This window comes from Artemia franciscana, chromosome 20, assembly GCF_032884065.1.
Source record: "Artemia franciscana chromosome 20, ASM3288406v1, whole genome shotgun sequence".
Taxonomy (NCBI): Eukaryota; Metazoa; Arthropoda; class Branchiopoda; order Anostraca; family Artemiidae; genus Artemia; species Artemia franciscana.
In genome coordinates, this window is record NC_088882.1 from 3,044,722 (window position 1) to 3,065,132 (window position 20,411).

A 20,411-nucleotide genomic window follows, 5' to 3' on the forward strand; every position below is an offset into this window, starting at 1 on the left:
TGTCCATACCAGGATACAAATGCTATCGAAAAGATAGAGATTCTGGCAGAAAAGGAGGTGGAGTGCTCATTTTTATAGCTGGTATAATAGTTCACTATCCATTACTATTAAAGCAACATGACCATGAAATAGATGTGGTAGGAGTATCAATCACTTTAAGCTCAGGAGACACTTTAATAATTAAATCTATGTATAACCCAAAGCGGGATACTGATATATATAATATTTTATCAACAGAAGCAGAGGGTCACAACTCCTTTATTTTTGGCGACCTAAATGCTCATAGCACTCATTGGGAAGATATTGAACAATCAAACCGAGCTGGGAAAAATGTTGAAAGATTACTGTTAGAAAATAACCATATAGCAGTTCTAACACCATATAATTTGCCAACTTATTATAATATAAAAAATAAAAAATTTTCAACCATTGATATTCAACTAGGTCCTGCTGCTGCTGTTGACCAGGTTTCAGTAAGTAGAGAAACAAATCTACAAAGTGACCACTGCGCTATTAAGACTACAATCTCTAATATGTCTCACCAAATTAAAACTGGAAAAAGGAAGTTTATCAACAAGAAAGGTAATTGGCCAATGTTCAAGCAAATCCTGCAAGAAGCCAATTATAATTTACTTGAAGATTTTTCCCAAATTGATGATAAAGTAAAAATACTTAACAAAATTATGATAGACGCTGCTCACAAAGCAATTCCCAAGACAAGCCCCAACATTTGGACTCCAACTGGCAATAAGAGAATTAAAAATTGGTGGAATGAACTATGCTCTACTGCAGTGGAAGCTAAGAACGTAGCAAAAAAGGCATTTCAAAGACATCCATCAATGAGCACTGCAATTGAATATAAACGTAGCTCAGCAAAAGTAAAAAGAAGTAAAAAGTAAGCAAATCGCAAATATGAAATAAAACACCAGGGTCAACTAATAACTTCTGATTTCCTAAAAGCTGATATTTTTGCAAACACATTCATGAAGAAACCTCTAGACACTGTTTTGCCAAATCCACCTGTATGTGTCCTCCCTTCTGTAGCACAACATAAGAAGTCGTTAATGTTACCCTTTTCTTTATCTGAGTTACAGACAGCTATTGAAAGATGCAACTTAAATTCAGCCCCAGGATATGATGAGATACACATCAAATGGTTGATTGAAACATCTGACATTTTTTGAGCTAAGCTCAAAATTTATGGAATGGAATTCTAGCTACTGCGAACAATGGATATATACGATTATGAACAATAATAAACTGTTATTGATTGTGGGAAGTGCGAGTACCTGAGCTACCTGTCCCCAGCAGTTTAAGGCACTAGGCCGGCCGGTACCAATACGGCTCTTCCTACTCATTCCCGCTCTCTTCTGCACAATCAAAAACTATGGATAAATTGCGTCCCATTAAAAATTGACTTCTTCAAGCTTTAATCCTTATTAAACAATATTTCTCTTCTTTAAGGTATCAATTGCTGCCTTAAATATCTTACGATCGATTTCCCATGGCAGGTTAGAATCCAGGATAGCTGTATAAGTATTTGGAATCTTAGCCAAGGAGCAGAAACGCTTAAGAGCAACAGTCTCCTCACTCTGAGCCTGGCAATCAAATAAAATATGCTGGATTGTTTCCTCTGTTGAAAAGCAGATTCGGCATAAAGGGGAATGATGTAGCTTCCAATTAAATAACAAGCTATTTAGAAGTAGGGCACCTGATTTCAGTCGGTAATATAGCACTGTATTTAATCTTGTATGAAATGGAGATAACATTAATGTACTGTGATTAACTTTGGATCTTTGCCTGATAATATCTCGTGAATTGAGGTCCGAGGAAGGACTAGGAGATAACATGGAAGCCTTTACTGCTAGAGAATCAGCCATATCATTATATTTTATACCTTTATGACTAGGGACATGTTGAAAATAAACTTCATTTTCCTTGATCTTAAGATTAAGAAGCTGTCTTCTAATATTATATAAATCTTTGTCATTAGCAATTCTATTAATATTTTGGATCAGTAGTAATGCTGATTTAGAGTCAGAGAGACAGAGTATATTTTCAGATTCAATGTTATAATTTATAAGAGCATCCAAGGCCAGGCGGATGGCACATAATTCAGCAGACAGGATAGAAGATCCCAATGGGAGAGGAGAATAAATATTCAAATTCAGGGATGGGATACATGCTCCTGCTCCAGCTCTTTCCCTCTGGACTGATCCATCAGTATATATTTTTCTATAGTTGGGGTAAGCCTTTGAGATGTGTTCAGCCAAAATAGTCTGTATCTCATAATTAGGAATCAAATCTTTACTAATAGAGATAAGTTCTACTTGACAGCTTGGAGGACTCATTTCCCATGGGGGGGGACTCAGTAAAGGGATATGCATGAAGCGAATGTTGATTCCAGTTTGGGACCTCCAGTTGAAACTGATTCCATGATGAATGGGCATTGGGACAGGCTGACTTCTCAGCAAAGGTATGTGCATATACAGCATGCTTGGCTCCATAAGCCTGGATTTGCGAGAAATACTTTATCCTTAGACTAGATGCTCTTTCACTTAGGGACACCAATCCCGACAGTGTTCTTAACTTTGACAGAGGAGTATGCTTATGCACACCCAAAGCTATTCGAATAGCAGAATTTTGTAAAGATTCAAGGATTTTGAATGAGGATGGGGGACGAGCTGAAAATATTTGAATCCCATATTCTATATTTGAACGAATATATAATTTGTAAAAATCCAAAATAATCTTTGGGTGACATCCCCACTTACTTCCAGCAAGTCTTTTTAGAATACAAAGTCTCTGAATAATCAGAGATTTCAAAGAATTAATATGTTCATGCCACTGCATTTTAGAATCCATTAATAAACCAAGTAACTTCACTGAATTGCAATATGGGATCTCCCTTGAGAAAATTGTCAGTGGATTAGGAGGATCTAGAGTACCATTAGTAAATATAATGGCTTTAGTTTTACTGATTGATATTGGGAAGCCAAATGCTAAAGAGAATCTCTGGACTAGACTTATATCATGTTGAATAAGGCTTTGAAGAAGGCTAATATCCCTTCCTGACTTCCAAATGATCAAATCATCTGCATAAAGGCCAAATGATGCATGAGATACTTGAAATTCAGAAACATACAAGTTGAATAGAAGAGGACTCAATATTGCACCTTGAGGAAGTCCTCTCGTAATGGGGCATTGCTCACTTCTAGACTGATTTACTTGAACGTAAAAATATCTATCAGTTAGAAAAGACTTTATAAAACTTATAAAAGGATACGGGAAGTCAAGATTTATTAGGATTTCCAATAATTTATTGTGGACTACATTTCAATAGGCATTCGACCAGTCAAACAGAACAGCCATTGTGACATGTCTTTTTTTGAGGGAATTACAAACATCAATTTCTAGCCGGGTAATGTTATTTAAAGAGCTATGTCCTTTTCTGAAACCTGTTTGTTCACTAGGAAAGAGATTGTTGACTTCAGCAAACCACTCAATTCTTGATAAGACAAGTCTTTCCAGGACTTTACTGAAGGAAGGTAATACTGATATAGGACGGTAAGACTTGAGATCATTAGATGAATAAGAAGGTTTTAAAGCTGGGAATACCTGAGCAATCTTCCAGGCATCTGGGAACTTTTGACTTGACCAAATAAGATTAAAGACTTAAGAGGGCTGTATGAAACACCTTTGGGGACTCAAGAATCCACTTCATATAAATACCGTCATAACCTGGGGAAGACTTGATGTTAAGAGAATTAAGTGCTACACAAAATTCATCTTGGGAAAAAGGTTTCATCAGAGTACCCTTATAAGAACAGGTAAGAGGGAGATTACAAAAGGAGGTCGGCTGGGATGAAAATCTGAGCAATCGTTTTTAAAAACATTGGTAAACAGATCTGCCTTCTTATTATCTGATACAATTGGATATCCATCCTGAATGAAATCATATCTACGGTCATCATTAGGCTGCTTTCCACTATTTAGTTGGCTAATGAAATTATGGACCTTTGAAATTGGGGTTCTAAAACTGATACTTGAGCTGAAATTCAGACATTTACTCTGTTTAGCTCTACTACAGAGTAGTTTCACCTTAGCACATGACTGCTTATAAGAGATTGCTGTTGACTGAGATGGGTGCTTTCGAAACATTTTACGAGCCTTTCTTTTTGCCAGAACTGTAACCCTACACTCATCATTCCACCAATTCTTGGGTCTTTTGGAGCCATTGTAAAAACGTACCCTAGTCATTGGAATTGCCGATTTAGCTGACTCCAGCAGGATTGATCTCAAATTAGACTCAATGGCATTAATATCATAATTAGGAGAAACAAAGGAAAAATCTACTTCATTTAATATCTCACGAAAAAGGGACCAATTACCTTTGGAGTTGATAAATGTAGGGACGTAGGGTTTGGGAGTGTAGCATAAATCTTGAAATGATGTAAGAATTGCACAATGATCAGATTGGAGAGACGACACCTTTACCATCTGAACTAAATCATAATATGAAGAAGGACCTAGAAGCAAATCTATAGTTGAGAAAGAGTTAGAAGAAATATTATACCTGGTCTGAAAGTCAAATGGAGTGAAAATCAAGGTGTCAGGAAAATTGGACAATATGTACTCTATTCCTCTTCCTGCTTTGTTGCTACCTGCTGATTGTTCCCAGAGAGGACTGTGGGCATTAAAATCACCAAAAATAAAGGTATTATTACCTGATAATTCTGTTTCCAAGATACTTTGGATGTCCTTACTCCCACATGGATTATAAAAGGATTTTATGGCAAGATGGTTACCATTAGCTAAGGTAATTAATATGCCTACAACATCTATTTCATCCCTGTAGATAGTTAAGGGTTGAGGGGAATGTTGGATTGAATCATGAACCAAAATTGCCACACCCCCTCCCTTTCTGTTAGTTGATCTATCCTTCCTGTAGGACTTGTACCCAGGCATTTTGATTTTCTTGTACTGATGAAGATTAGTCTCTTGTAGACAAATAATTCCAATTCTCTTATCATTTGCATATTGGATAAGATCAGCAAGTTTATTTGAATTTAAAGAGACGCAATTCCATTGTAGGATCTGCAGCTTAGTTAACATAGGAAGGGTTGAATAGGTGACATGCATGATATTTTGAGAGAATGGATGATAATTCTGTTCCTATTTCATTGAAAATAGAATTGGAAAAGTAGTATTCTGCAATTTCTTTTGTTATACTGGCTTTTTTATCTTTAGCCATATTTGATTGTAATATTAGGTCCACTGATGCAACATATTTAATTAAATTAGTAATATGAGGTCCAACTCTATCTTGCATAGTTATGGCTTGAGTAGAAATATTAGGAAAAGCTGCCACTCTTTCAGACCAAGATTTAGGCTTAGTTTTAGGATTGTTGAGGGATGGGCTAGCTTCAGCCACCTTGGGATGCTCCTTAGCCAATGGAGGGTAAGAAGTCTCAGTAGGAGGTATGAGTGCCTGATTTGGGTGGTTCTTGTGGACCTGTAGCCAGGGTTTTTGAGGAAGGGCTAAATTCCCTTCTTTGGCCTCATTACCTCTTGGACCTGATGGTACTTTGGACCGCTTGGCCAGCTCCATTGCAGCTATTGGGAAAGGAACATTTTCTTGAAGAGCAATCTTTAAAACTTTAGCTTGTTGAACATATTTAGGACATGAATTGTGATCTGTTGATTGATGTCTACCATCACAGTTTGTACATTTAGGCACTTCAGTGCATCTACTTTCTGTAGACAGGGAGTGATTACCAAGGCAATTAGGGCACCCTGGCACAGAAGAAGAACAATACTTAGATGAGTGACCAAGCTTAAAACATTTTGAGCATTGAAGAGGTTTTTCTTGGTATATTTTATGAGCTTTTTGCTGACCAAAAAGGAATACTGAGTCAAATTGGGAACTAGCAGGTAAGATAAAGAGGACACTCTTACTACTTCTTGTTCCCTTAGAATCTAGTTTGCCCATACGATGAACATCCAGAACCTCCAGCATTTCCCCCTTATTGTTCATAAGGCCATCTTTCAAGTCGTCATTTGACGACTCCAATGGTATGTTGTACAGTACTATTTTCTGAGAATTTTTCAGGGTTGGTTTCCACCATTCAGGTGTAACAGGGATATTGCCAATTTTATTTAGGCTAAGGGCTTTGTAGGCTTCATTTCTGTCTAGAAACATAACCATTAGTGAACCATCTCTGTTCACATTCACAGTGAAGCTGCATCTAAAAGTTTTGAAAAGATTCATTCTATTGTTAGTAATATTTTTGATAGAGAAGGATTGATCTTTTACTGTTGGAGCAAAAAGGATAATGGATTTGTCCTTTATCTTCACAGCTGGATTTGGGTTTGAGAGTCCCATTATTTCAGGAGGACTCATAGAAGGTTTTTTTCGTTTCTGTTTTCTGCCTACTGTCTGAAAATCCTCATTTAGCAGGTTGTCAGTTTCAGAGATTGGTGGCTCAGAGACAGTAATCATGGTTTCATTCAGGCTATCATCATTGGATATTGGAGATACAACAATAGGAATATCAGCTTCTGATAACCAATTAGATGCTTGGCCCCCTTCCCCGAGGGGGCTAGAAGTGTTAGGAAACATTGGGTTCAGGAAAGGGAAATTCCAGAAACTCTAACCACGCAATAGATTTATATGAAAAGGCAAAATAATACTTCTCAAACAAAAGGAGTAGCAAGAGCTTTAGTTCCTTTCACTCAGAAAATAAATGAAATCAATAATATAAATTTTTTCATCAATTGATTTCTTCTTTTCTCTTCTTTTCTTTTCTTGAAAAAGGCATTTCAAAGACATCCATCAATGAGCACTGCTATTGAATATAAACGTAGCTCAGCAAAAGTAAAAAGAACATGTTTACAGGCCAAAAGAGAGGCATGGGAAAAATTTATGACTAACATAGATCATCAAACTGCAGTATCTAAGATTCACCAATACGTAAGCAAGATGAATGGCAAGAGAATGAAGCTTGATGATCGCAAATATGAAATAAAACACCAGGGTCAACTAATAATTTCTGATTTCCTAAAAGCTGATATTTTTGCAAACACATTCATGAAGAAACCTCTAGACACTGTTTTGCCAAATCCACCTGTATGTGTCCTCCCTTCTGTAGCACAACATAAGAAGTCGTTAATGTTACCCTTTTCTTTATCTGAGTTACAGACAGCTATTGAAAGATGCAACTTAAATTCAGCCCCAGGATATGATGAGATACACATCAAATGGTTGATTGAAACATCTGACATTTTTTGAGCTAAGCTCCTGGAAGTATGTAACAATGCATGGAGAGAAGGGAAATTTCCTACCCCCTGGAAAATTGCACTTATTTACCCAATCCTCAAACCTGGAAAACCACCAGAAGATCCTATATCTTACAGACCAATATCAGTTCTCCCCACAATGGGCAAACTATTTGAGCGAATGATTTTAAGGAGATTAGAATGGTTTGCAGAGGTAAATCAAATAATACCCCAATCTCAGACAGGTTTTAGAAAGAGTCATAGTGCAATGGACAACATAACTAGAATAGAAACAGATATGACAGATGCTTTACAGGAGGGCGAAGTTGGTATTGCTGTATTGTTTGATTGGACAGATGCATATGGGAATGTAAAACATAAAAAGTTACAAGAAATTATGCATAATAAAAATTTTCCAACTCTGGCAATCTCAATTATAATGAATTTATTATGTGATCATTCCTTTCAAGTACAGATTAATGAAATACTGTCTGTAAGAAAACAAGTTGAAGATGGTCTCCCACAAGGAACTGTCATAAGCCCTCTTTTATTTACACTATATATTTCTGAACTAAAACTTAGAAGCCAGTCAAAACATGGAGAATTTGCTGACAATCTCCTTGTATGGAACAGACATAAGAACATAACTTTACTCCAAAACATCATTCAGGAAGATATATATGATGTGTGCCTGTTTTCTAAAGCTTTTGGACTGCCCATTTCTATACCAAAAACATAAGCAATTGTGTTCCATAAATGACAAGTAACCCTTCCGAAACCCTTAAGGATAGAGGAGAGTGAGATAGTCTATGAGCTGTCAGTTTGGCTACTGGGCATGATTCTTGATTCTTGTTTAAAATGGCAACCATATTTAATGATGTTAAGAATGCAATTTTAAAATGGCTAACCATCCTCAAACAACTTGCTGGATCTAAATGGGGATCTTCACCCAAGTTGATTATTGACTTTTACAAAATCTATATTTGGTCTAAATTGGAATATGGCATACAATTTCTTACAAATATTCTGGTTACTTTGTTCAATACCCTTGAGACACTCCAAAATTCAGCCATCAGAATTGCTTTGGGGCTCCACAAACATACTGCAGTGGTTAAGCTCAAAGAACTTTCTGGACTACCTGCTCTGAAAGACAGGGCTACTATGCAGAGAAACTGCTACTTCACAAAAATACAAACATATGGCAAAATCCATGCAGTTTTTCCCTCCACTTTTGGAAATCCTGCTAAGCCCCAACACCTACCATCTTCTTTTAGCCAGTATCTAAAAGATTACCCAAATTGGAAAAATGAACAGGCGGATAGTTACCCTTTTCCAAAATCTCCACCATGGGAAGTGGTGGCTCCTGAATGTCATCTTCAGTTAGTTTCTAAAGACAAGTCTCATTATTGAGATCAGTATGTCTGTCAACTGTTTGCTAATAAGATATCTTCACACTTTCCTGAACATATTCTAGCTTTCACGGATGGTTCAGTAAAAGGATCAAGAGCAGGAGCAGGGGTGTGTATTCCTCATGTTTCCTTGAATATATCAGCAACTCTTCCATCCCACACTTCAATTCTGTCAGCAGAGTTATTTGCTAACAGGGTTATGGTCCAAATTATGAAAAAGACAATGGAAAACGAGCTAATTTAGTAATGAAGATCTACTGTGCAGAAGAGAGCAAGAGTGAGTAGGAAGAGCCATATTGGTACTGGCCGGCCTCTTGGCCTTAAACTGCTGGGGACAGGTAGCTCAAGTACTCGCACTTCCCACAAACCAAACAGAAGAGAAGAGAGGATGAAAAAGAAGGATTGCTAGTGCCATCTTGAAGTCAAAGGGGTGAAAGGACTGTATGCAGTCTGTATGCCCTCATACAATTTATGGAATGGAAGTAGTAATATAGCAGGATTTCTGTAAAAATCTTTCCACTATAGGAGGTTTAACAGTTTTAGAGGTTTCTTGCTCAAGAGGTGATCCACTTCTCTTACCATTTCTTTTTAGTACTTCACTAATCCCTTCAGCCTCCATGGGATTTATGACATTTATGATGTCCTCCTCTTCTTCTTGGGGGAGGGGAGGATAATCAACTGATAACCCTGAAAATCTATTATGGACACTCACTGAAGGTACAAATTGTAAATTCTGGGTTTGGGGGGTATGATATAAATGACCTTGATGGCTTGTATATGGCAGGGGTGCATAGTAAACTGTGTGGGGCCCTTGTGTTTCCTGATATGTTGACTGAGGGTATTGTAAGTGAAAATTTTTAGGTGGGTGATGGGGCTGTCCAAAGTATACTGGAAATGCATGGGTGTGAGGTGGTGAGTATGCTATGTGTGGAGGTGAGAATGATGTTTGTGGAGATGAGAATCCTATTTGTGCTGGTGTTGACCCTGTTTCGGTTATATGGTTTGTCTATTGTGGATGGCTAGTACCCAATGTGCTACTTCCCCCAGGGGGAACCCCCGTTAAAGGGTGGGAATTCATTAATAACCTGTAATCCAATTATTCTAAATGCTCTTACCCAGATTAAAGTTTTTACTACCAATAAATCTGAAAATAATCCTGGTCAAAATTTCATTTTTCAATTTTACCACGTTGGTCCGTTTTCGTCTGTATCTTTCCCTTAACCTGTTTCACAATAAATTGAGTTGCGTTCGAATCACATTCCAAGTTGACTGAAACCAGCATTCTGACGTATTTGTGATTCCGAGTTAACTTTTAGCGTTCGATTTGTAAAAGTTGACTGAAAGTTAATGAAAAGTTGACTTTTAACAACTTTTACATTTTGTACGTTCGTCTCAAGTTAACTCGGAAAGAGGGCAAAAGTTTCAATTATAGGTAATCATGGAGTATGTGTTCAGATGGATCCAGGATGAAGGCACCACTTTTGTGTACCAGTATGGTGAGTTATTGAGCCAGATTTTTGTTGTTGGGTAGGTTGCACTAAAATAGACTTAAAAATTATGTTATTACCCTAGTTAAAACTGGCTTTTTTCTTGTGTGGGTGGGTGGGTTTTTTTCTTTTACTGGGTGGGGGGATAGGTAGATAATAAAATGGTTAAGAAAAGACTTATAAAGTTATTGCAATATTAGTTAAAGTTACTGCAAAGCTAATTGAGCAATTATTTCAGAGCTGGGTATCCTAATACAATTTGTGTGGCCAGAAGTTTAATTGTTAGATTGCAAATTGTGATTTTCATTTGTCTTCTTTTAGTCATTCCATTCAAGATGCCTTGGATATTTTTTTTTTATTGTGATGGATTGTCTTAATGCTCTGAAAAGGTAAAATATTTCAATTGCATAGGATAGGTATTTTCCAGTAGGCTAATCAATTTAAAGTCCTAAATTAGCAAGGGAAGCGTTTAGTTCACTAAAAAATCACTTATATACAGTGATTTTTTAAAATCACTGTATAATTGGAGTTCTTTGAACTCCAATTATACAGCCCTGTTTTTGGCCCCCTTTAGCCTGTATCCAGTTCCTGATTGCCATCTAGTCCAAATTGCATTTTTTCTGTTACTCATTTCTTGTCAATATTGCTAAGGGGTCATACTTAAGCACTAGAGAAGTATGCAGCTCTGCTTTACTTTAGCACCAACCCTCCTAATATGGAAATCTAAGGCTGAAATTGCATATTTCCTATTGATTCTGCCAATGTATACCTCAACCATAGTACCTGATAATTGAAGCAACTGTGGCAAAACAAGAACTGGAAAAATAAGTAGGCTAAAAGGTGGCAAAATACATTTAAAATATATAATTTGGGCTATATATTAGCAAATTAGGCAGGTCGGGAGTAAATTTTTTGTTTTTTTCATATTTTGACTTAAAAATAAAGTGAATATACTACTTGATGCCTTTTTGTATGTTCTTTACAGATATAATTGATATAATTGCTTATGTATATATATATAATATAATAATATAAGATATATAATTGATATAATATACAGATATAATTGCTTATGGGTGTGTTCCAGCTGATGGTTTTTCAGTAACTGCAGTTACTGCATGGTAACTGCCCATTTTCAACTGCAGTAGAGCCAGTGGGAACGGCACAGTAACCTGACTAGCAGTAGCATCATTTTCAAATTAAATACACATGTTCAAATTTAAGGGATAGTTTAATGCTGATTAGTATAATTTTTTTTTAATTCCTGCTGTTTCAGAGCATTTAGAGAGGTTCTAAGCCAACCATGGGCATTTGGCTGTCACAAATGATTTTGCTCAAATGAGTTGGTGAAAAATAAATAGAAAATATAAATTTTCTCTTTTTTTATTATTTCAAGACTAGAATATCACAAAGCTGAGCATTCACATAGCTTGATTGTATTTTAAGCAAATACAATCCCTGATGGAGTTTTGTTGATACCTGTCTTAAATTGATTTGTCTAAATAAAATGGGCCTATAGCATTTATAGGACAGTAGTGGGGCAACTATAGCAATTTTTTTTTCAATTTTCTATTTTTTTTCAAATAATTATTGTTCTCTAGTCAAATTTGTGTTCCTTGCTAAGTGGTAGGCGCTTTGGGTTGGAACGCTTTGTCCAAGGCGTATAGGTTTAATTCCTGGCATTGCCAGTTTATTTGGTTTTGGATAGGGGTTGGTGATATGACTAACCTCAGCTAGAATTGGCCAAACTTTAAATGAGTACAGATGGAAATCTAGGGACAGTAAGGAGGAAGGGCATGCAAGAGCATAGGCTGGCTGGTCCTTAGCTTCCTATTGCACTACCTGGCTAAAGGACCACCAGGTCCTTTACTGGCCTACTGACTTAGCCATAGAAACTTTCTTTCAAACCCATTAAATATAAGTAGAAATGAAGAATACCAGTGTGATGGTCCTTCCATTTCCCTGAAATGTGGATGTATGGACAATTTTGTGGGTCATGAGAGATAGTTTGTGAATGTAATGGGGGTGAATGTTCTGCAAGATTTAAAAATTTATGACAGTTGCTCAGGTTGGCAACTGAACACAGAAGTATAATTTTGTTATTTGTTTTTCTTTGTGACTATTATGTGCTTATTTATTTATGTGCTTATGTGCTTATTTAATGTCAAGTATTATAAAGTTAATCTCCTTTATTTTGTTTTTAATTGCCATGGCCCTAGGGCTTAAATACAATAAAACCTACTTATATCCATTGATTTTCTTTAAATAGATAGGAGTTCTGTGTGTCCTAGCTTCAGTAAATTTAAATGTAATTGTGAGACCAGGGATTACAAAGTAGGTGAAAACTTGCAAATGGACCTCTGGTATCAATAAAAATTTGTAAGAAATGGATATCAATTTAAAGATTAAAAAAAAAAACTGTTAGAAAACAAAGAAGACTAATGAATAAACAAAAGTATCCCTTTACAACCATTTAATGAATTGTCACAAATATTGGTCACCCTTAAGATTGAAATGAACAAAGCTTCAATTATGAATCCATTTTCCTTTAAACAGACTGAAGGGACAAACCTCCAAGCTTTGACAAATTCAATCTCACTTTTGGGCAATCTCACCTTTCCTTTTCAAAGGAAACTTTCTTTGGATGTTTCCAATCCAACTAAAAACAACAGGGACAGCATCAGGTACAAGTGATCTTCTACTTAGCCTACATACCAAAGGGAAAAGCATGCATCTCTATACTATAATTTACCTCCAACCTGCCTAATGTGCAAATATATATCCAAAATTATGTAGTTCCAATGTATTCTGTCACCTGTTACCTTTCCTGCCATTCTTGCTTTGTTGCAATTGCTTCAATTAACAGGGAGTTAAAGGTTGAGGGATATATTGGCAGAATCAACAGGTAACATGTAACTTCAGCTATATATTTCTATATTAGGAGGGTTGGGGGTAAAGTAGAGCAGGACTGCATGTAAAATTATGTAAGCTATAATTATTGTGCAATTATAAAAATCAGTTTTCTTAACATATTTTTCTCTAGGCCTACAGGTCCTTTCTTTGGTTTATGCCACATCAAACATTGTATTCCCAGAGAAAAATAAGTAGCAACAAGCTATATATATATACAAGCACATATTATTTATCAATGAGGACTCTAGTGCTTATCTGTGACCCCTCAGTAATATTGACAAGAAATGAGCAACAGACAAAATGAAATTTAAATGGCTATCAGAAACTGGATACAGGCTTAAGGGGGGTAAAAAAAAACAGGGCTGTATAATTGAAGTTCAAAAATAGGTGGTGAGTTTTTAGTGGAATAAATACTTCCCTAGCAAATTTCAACTATAGGTCATGAAAGGAGATTAATGTGAAGCTTGATCATTTTTAAACAATAATATGCACATAAAGAAAGAGAGTATAGCCTAGAGGGTTGTATACTCAACCATGCAGCTTGCCAAGACAATTTTAAGCTCCCATTATAAACTATGCACTCATAGCAGCAAATAGCAGCTACATCAGGCTAAAGGACCAATTACTACAACTTATCTTGAGGTTTTTGTGCAAGTCAACATGGGATTTGTGTTTTATTTTGGTGAGAATAGAAAAAGCATAAAAGGCGTTTCTGACTTAAATTCCATACTTTACTCATTGTTAGACCTTTTGCCACTGTCAAAGAAGCAGTAAGCAAATTCAAGTGTTTTGGCTCCCTAGGTAGGCTAGTTTGCTTTATACAGGCATTTTAGCTAATATCTTACCTCATAATGGCAATTTTAAAAAGCATTTTTTTTTTGCTCCTGTATAATTAGAGCATATCTAAAATTTGAAGGATGTTTTTTACCAGACAGATAAAAGGTAAAATTCTAGTTGAGTTACTTCTTGCTATCTCAGAAAGAAGTTAGGTTAGGAAAATGAAACTTTCAGGGATGGGTCTATAGGCCAAAGTATATCCTGGGAAGGTATTTTAAAGTACCCACCTCCACTTCTTCTCCCTCTAGAGAGCCCTGAAATTTGACTCCGTGACAGGTCTGTACCTATTGAAATTTTGACAAAACAACATTTTACCTTAATTTTCAGGTACCATTTGCTTTTTCTCTGCCTTTAGTTCTGAAAATTCAATTCCTTTTATTTGAGTAGAATTCTGAGCCATATCAACATTTTTTTTTTCAAAATTTAGGAAATGTTTTTTCATATCTTTAAAACCTATAAATTGGGATTGAGCAAAGTTGTTAAGCTGAGAACAACTTTGTTGTACTTCATTTCAGCAGAAGATTTATTTTGTAAGGTTTCACTTTTATAACACAGATAGCCTATTTTTGAAGGTCATCAAGGGTCAGGGCCCTCTAGAGCAAGAATGAGTAGAGATATGTACTTTGAAATTCCTTCCCAGGACATACTTTAGCCTGTAGACCCATTCCTTAAAGTTTCATTTATCTAACCTATCCCCTTTCAGTGATATTTCAGAGAAAATTTCAGTGATATTTATATCACTCATATATTTCTCCTATTTTATATCACTTTATATTTCAGTGACATTTTTCAGAGAAAAATAATTCAAATTTTTTCTCAAAAGAAGCTTGATTTTTAAAAATAAATGTATGTTTAACAGAAAGCAACTGACATCATATGAAATCCAATAAAAAAAAATTCATGGAGAATAAATAATATCTGCCAAATATTTAACCTATAGTGAGGTGGTATAAAAGATTATTTCTAAATTTAGAAAACCCAGTGTTATGGCAACAACAGTATGGCAAGTCAACAGGAATCGTCTTTTCACAACTAAAGCCAGAGAAAAAGAAACTGATAACCCAAAATTTCAGGACCATTTAGAGGGAAAAGAAATGGAGGTAGGTACTTCAAAATACTTTCCTGGGACATACTTCAGCCTGCAGACACATCCCTGAAAGTTTCATTTTCCTAACCTAACCTCTTTCAAAGATAGTCAAAAGTAGCCAAAGTAAAATTTTGCCCCTACTTTATGTTAAAAATCCAGTTAAACAAAAATCTCAATGAATACAGACTATATAAATAGGGAAAACGGTAAAATTGGTGCAAACAGTATTACTGGCTTTCATATAAAGTGAATATACCACTTGATGCCTGTTTTAATGCTGTTTACATATATAATAATTGCTTTTACTGCAAATTCAGATTTAAACATTTTTTGGCCTCTTAAAAATGACCTAAATATGGGGTATAAAAAATCTGTAATAGATTAGAAACAAATTTGGGGTATATATTTGCACATCAGGGGGGGTGGGGGTAAAGCATAGCATATATTAAATAAGTAAACTAATCTTTGCTGTATTTTTTTTATGTGTTTGTGCACATTGAATTTTAATGAGAAGAGAAATCACCAGTGCAACAGCACAAACATAAAAAAAAATACACCAATGGTTAGTTTACGTATTTAATATATGCTATGCTTTACCCCCACCCCCTGATGTACAAATATATAGCCCAAATTTGTTTCTAAGCTATTACAGATTTGTAATAACCCCACATATAGGTCATTTTTAAGAGGTCAAAAAGTGCTTAAATCTGAATTTGTGGTAGAAGCAATTATTATATTTGTAAAGAGGATAAAAAAGGGCATGGAGTGGTATATTCACTTTATTTGAAAGCCAGTAATACTGTTTGCACCAATTTTACTGGGAAAAGAAGCCAATAATTTTTAGTTTTTAACTAACCTATAGGCTAATATAAAGTTACAAACCAACCTATAATTTTTAGTTTTTTCAACTAAAAATTATAGGTTGGTTTAGAAACTAGGCCTGTTAGATTTGGTAATATTAGAATAACTCACCAATGTGACAGCTGCCTTCCTGAGAATCAACGTTTTTAACAACATAAAAATTTTCTTCTCATTCCTTATTAAGCTTAGCCTATGCAAGATAGGCCTAGAACACCAAAAACCCTTTAAATCCTAAGGAATATGCATAAGATTACTTACAGGTCACTGAAAAGCTAAGATTATTTCCACTAGGCCTATTAACAATTTCCTTGTCTTTTCTTTAGACTAAACGATTTCATATTTCTAAATTTTTTGCCATTGAAGCGTTCGATTCGCAATTCTGTGTTGACTTTCTAGTTCAACTTTTTACTAAATAAAACGGCAGCAGAGAAAAAAGTCAACTTTTAAGTTGACTTTTTCGAGTCGATTCGAACGCAACTTTGAATTCTTAGCGCTATACTTCTAAAGTAAGGGTGCGTATGTTTACTTGTCCGATTACTAATCTGATTAATCCAAGCGTTTTTTGAGACACATATGACGTCAGAGGTTAGTCGGATTATCCCCACAAACGCTCAGGATTATTTGTCCGTGGGCTGGCACTTTATAACCCCCAAATAAAAAGATTGGGAGCGTGTCAGAAAGCTCAAGTATGCAGAATTAATTTGGCATTTGTCTGGAATTCTTCAAAGAATTCTCAGTTCGGACTACAATTTCATCTGTAATTATCGCAGGGTTATGACGTCAAAAACCCCACGAAAAAATTCTACGAAATTGCAGCATTTATCTGAGGTTTTTCAGAAGAAACCAAAGAAAGATAGTGGCGATCCATATCTAGGGTGTGTTCCAGCTGACGGTTTTTCAGTAACTGCGCGGTAACTGCCCATTTCTAACTGCAGTAGAGCCAGTGGGAACGGCACAGTAAGCTGACTAGCAGTAGCGTCATTTTCGAATTAAATGCACGTGTTTAAAAATTTAAGTGACAGTTTAATGCTGATTAGTATAATTTTTTTATTCCTTCTGTTTCAGAGTATTTAGAGAGGTTCTAAGCCAACCATGGGCATTTGGCTGTCACAAATGATTTGCTCAAATGAGCTGGGGAAAAATAAATAGATCATATACTTTTTCTCTTTTTTTATTATTTCAAGACTAGAATATCACAAAACTAAGCATTCAAATAGCTTGATTGTATCTTAAGCATGTACAATCCCAGGTGGAGTTTTGTTGATACCTGTCTTAAATTGATTTGTCTAAATAAAATGGGCCTATAGCATTTACAGGATAGTAGTGGGACAACTATAGCAAGTTTTTTTTTCAATATCCTACTTTTTTTAAATAATTATTGTTCTCTGGTCAAATTTGTGTTCCTTGCTAAGTGGTAGGCGCTCTGGGCTGGAATGCTTTGTCCAATGTGTACAGGTTTAATCCCTGGCATTGTCAGTTTATTTTGTTTTGGATAGGGGTTGGTGATATGACTAACCTCAGCTAGAATTGGCCTAACTTTAAATGAGTACAGATGGAAATCTAGGGACAGTAAGAAGGATGGGCATGCAAGAGCATAGGCTGGCTGATCCCTAGCTTCCTATTGCACTACCTGGCTAAAGGACCACCAGGTCCTTTACTGGCCTACTGACTTAGCCATAGAAAATTTCTTTCAAACCTATTAAATATAAGTAAAAATGAAGAATACCAGTATGATGGTCCTTCTATTTCCCTGAAATGTGGATGTATGGACAAGAGCGTGGGTCATGAGAGATAGCTTGTGAATTTAATTGGGGTGAATGTTCTTCAAGATTTAAAAAATGTATGACTGTTGCTCAGGTTGGCAACTGAACACAGAAGTATAATTTTGTTATTTGTTTTTCTTTCTGACTATCATGCTTATTTAATGTCCAGTATTTTAAAGTTAATCTTCTTTAATTTGTCTTAAATTGCCATGGCCCTAGGGCTTAAATACAATAAAACCTACTTATATCCATTGATTTTCTTTAAATAGATAGTAGCTCTATGTTTCCTAGCTTCAGCAAATTTAAATGTAATTGTGAGACCAGGGATTACAAAGTAGGTGAAAACTTGCAAATGAACCTCTGGTATCAATGAAAATTTGTAAGAAATGGATATCAATTTAAAGATTAAAAAAACTGTTAGAAAACAAAGAAGACAAATGGATAAACAAAAGTACCCTTTACAACCATTTAATGAATTTTCACAAATATAGGCCACCCTTAAGATTGAAATGAACAAAGCTTCAGTTATGAATCCATTTTCCTTTAAACAGACTGAAGGGGCAAACCTCCAAGCTTTGACAAATTCAATCTCACTTTTGGACATTCTCACCTTTCCTTTTCAAAGGAAACTTTCTTTGGATGTTTCCCATCCAACTAAAAACAACACGGACAGCATCAGGTACAAGTGACCTTCTACTTAGCCTACACACCAAAGGGAAAAGCATGCATCTCTATACCATAATTTACCTCCAACCTGCCTAATGTGCAAATATATAGCCAAAATTAAGTAGTTCCAATGTATTCTGTCACCTGTTACCTTTACCCCCATTCTTGCTTTGTTACAGTTGCTTCAATTAACAGGGAGTTAAAGGTTGGGGGATAGATTGGCAGAATCAATGGGAAACATGTAACTTCAGCAATATATATTTTTGAAGGTCATCAAAGATCAGGGCCCTCTAGAGCAAGAATGAGTATAGATGTGTACTTTGAAATACCTTCCCAGGACATACTTTAGCCTGTAGACCCATCCCTGAAAGTTTCATTTTCCTAACCTAGCCCCTTTCAGTGATAGCAAGAAGTCAATCAACTAGAATTTTACTGGATAAAATTACCATCCTTTGGAATAGACTCTGAATAGTCTACCCGAGCCTACTTCTTCAATAGGATTAAAGACAGTCTCAGAATAATGATTTGGCAGCCCATAAATCCTCAACTTATCTGTAATACTTCACCTAGGCCTGTTTACAGAGCCTAAAAGGAGTTAATGCTTAGAATGCTACCATGTTGTAATTTAATGGAGCCTCAATGTTACCTGGAAGAAGTCAATCCTTAGAATGATTCCAAATGGCAATTTAAGGTAATAATTATGCCTGGATATGCCAGAAAACATGGAAATCTTTAAATTAAATAATAAGTTTTTCATTGATTTAACCTACTTGCTATTAGATAGCCTACTACTCAGGGTGTCCTTTCATGTTGATCCCAAAATATGGTTATTTACTAATCTGGCTCAGATCCCCCTTTCTTTTGCAAAATAACTGTCCCACCTTCTTCCAAGTAAATAACTTGATATTCCATTACTTCATTCTTGTCCATATTTATTTTTTGTTGAATGAGATTTTTGTTGAAGAAGGTGAATTATGTACTTACTGCGCTAACCATTCTTTCCAAAGCAACAGCAACGCTTAAAGAAATTTATAATAAAAGTTCTTGTGATATTTACCCAGATTTATCAGCAGTCAGTTGAACCAATCTTATACCAAACCATCTTCTAGACAACACTATAGTGTTTTTTTGTGGATGGTGAAGTCCTCCCTTTGAAAGAGTGGCAGACAGTCTGGTTTTATATTATCAATTTTTCCCTTCTTTTTTTTTTGATTGTATTAAAGCTTATTCCAATAGGCAATGCATAGAACACCACCTAAAAAAATCCCCCCTGACCCTACCCCAAGTACCACTGAAAACATTCAACCCCTTGGCTGGTCAAGTCAACTTTCTCAAAGCTCACATGAGGGGTCATTGAATAATACAATGGTGGAAGTCGGGGCGTATGTCACAATACAGGATGAGACTGAAAATGAATTTCAAGAGGTCCTATCAAGAAACTCAAAAAAAAGGAAAAAGATTTCACCAATCAAAAATAATACCCCTTCCCATAATCCAACATTCCCCTCACAAAACCTTGGAATTTACTTAAAAATCACGCCAGATACCCCCTTTGAGATAAAAAAGGTAGCTCTTTTGAGGGTTGCAATCTTTAAAATGTTAAAATCAATGTTTTCATTAAACATTAACCGTGATGGATCTCTGCTAATAGCCCTTCAAGATTCTAAATCAGCAGACATATTACAGAATTCAAAATCTCTTCTTAACATACCAATAAAATCTGTTCTCTGGTCCCCAAACCAAAACCCAACTAAAATAGTAGTGTATAACATCCCTCCAGAAATTCCTATTCAGGATCTAAAAGAAGGACTCTCTGACAGAACTGGTAACCCAATCCCAGTAGCTGATGTAACCCAATTGGGTAAACCAGATGCCAATGGCCAAAAGTTAAGCAAGTCTTTCTTATTCACACTAAGAGAAGACAATAATAACCTGGATCAGATATTCCTATTTGGACAAAGAAAACCCCACAAGCCCTACAAGCCAAAACCTATCCAATGCCAAAAATGTCTAAGACTAGGACACACAAAAAACACATGCAGTGAAACATTACATGAATGCAATTCTTGTAAAAACTCCCACCCCACTGGAATGATAAATTGTAAAAACA

The 20,411-nt window shown here is 35.8% G+C and overlaps 1 protein-coding gene across 1 annotated transcript; it reads left to right on the forward strand.

Annotated features, from left to right (window-relative positions):
* Window positions 1–8,136: 8,136 nt before the first annotated feature.
* LOC136040324 (uncharacterized) lies at window positions 8,137–8,688 on the forward strand. Its single transcript, XM_065724565.1, has one exon. The coding sequence runs from the start codon at window positions 8,137–8,139 to the stop codon at window positions 8,686–8,688; it is 552 nt and encodes a 183-aa protein (XP_065580637.1).
* Window positions 8,689–20,411: the final 11,723 nt, after the last annotated feature.

What these genes read in the sequence shown, in the direction of transcription:
- LOC136040324 (XM_065724565.1), top strand. Translation starts at nt 8,137, where the DNA reads ATGGCAACCATATTTAATGATGTTAAGAATGCAATTTTAAAATGGCTA.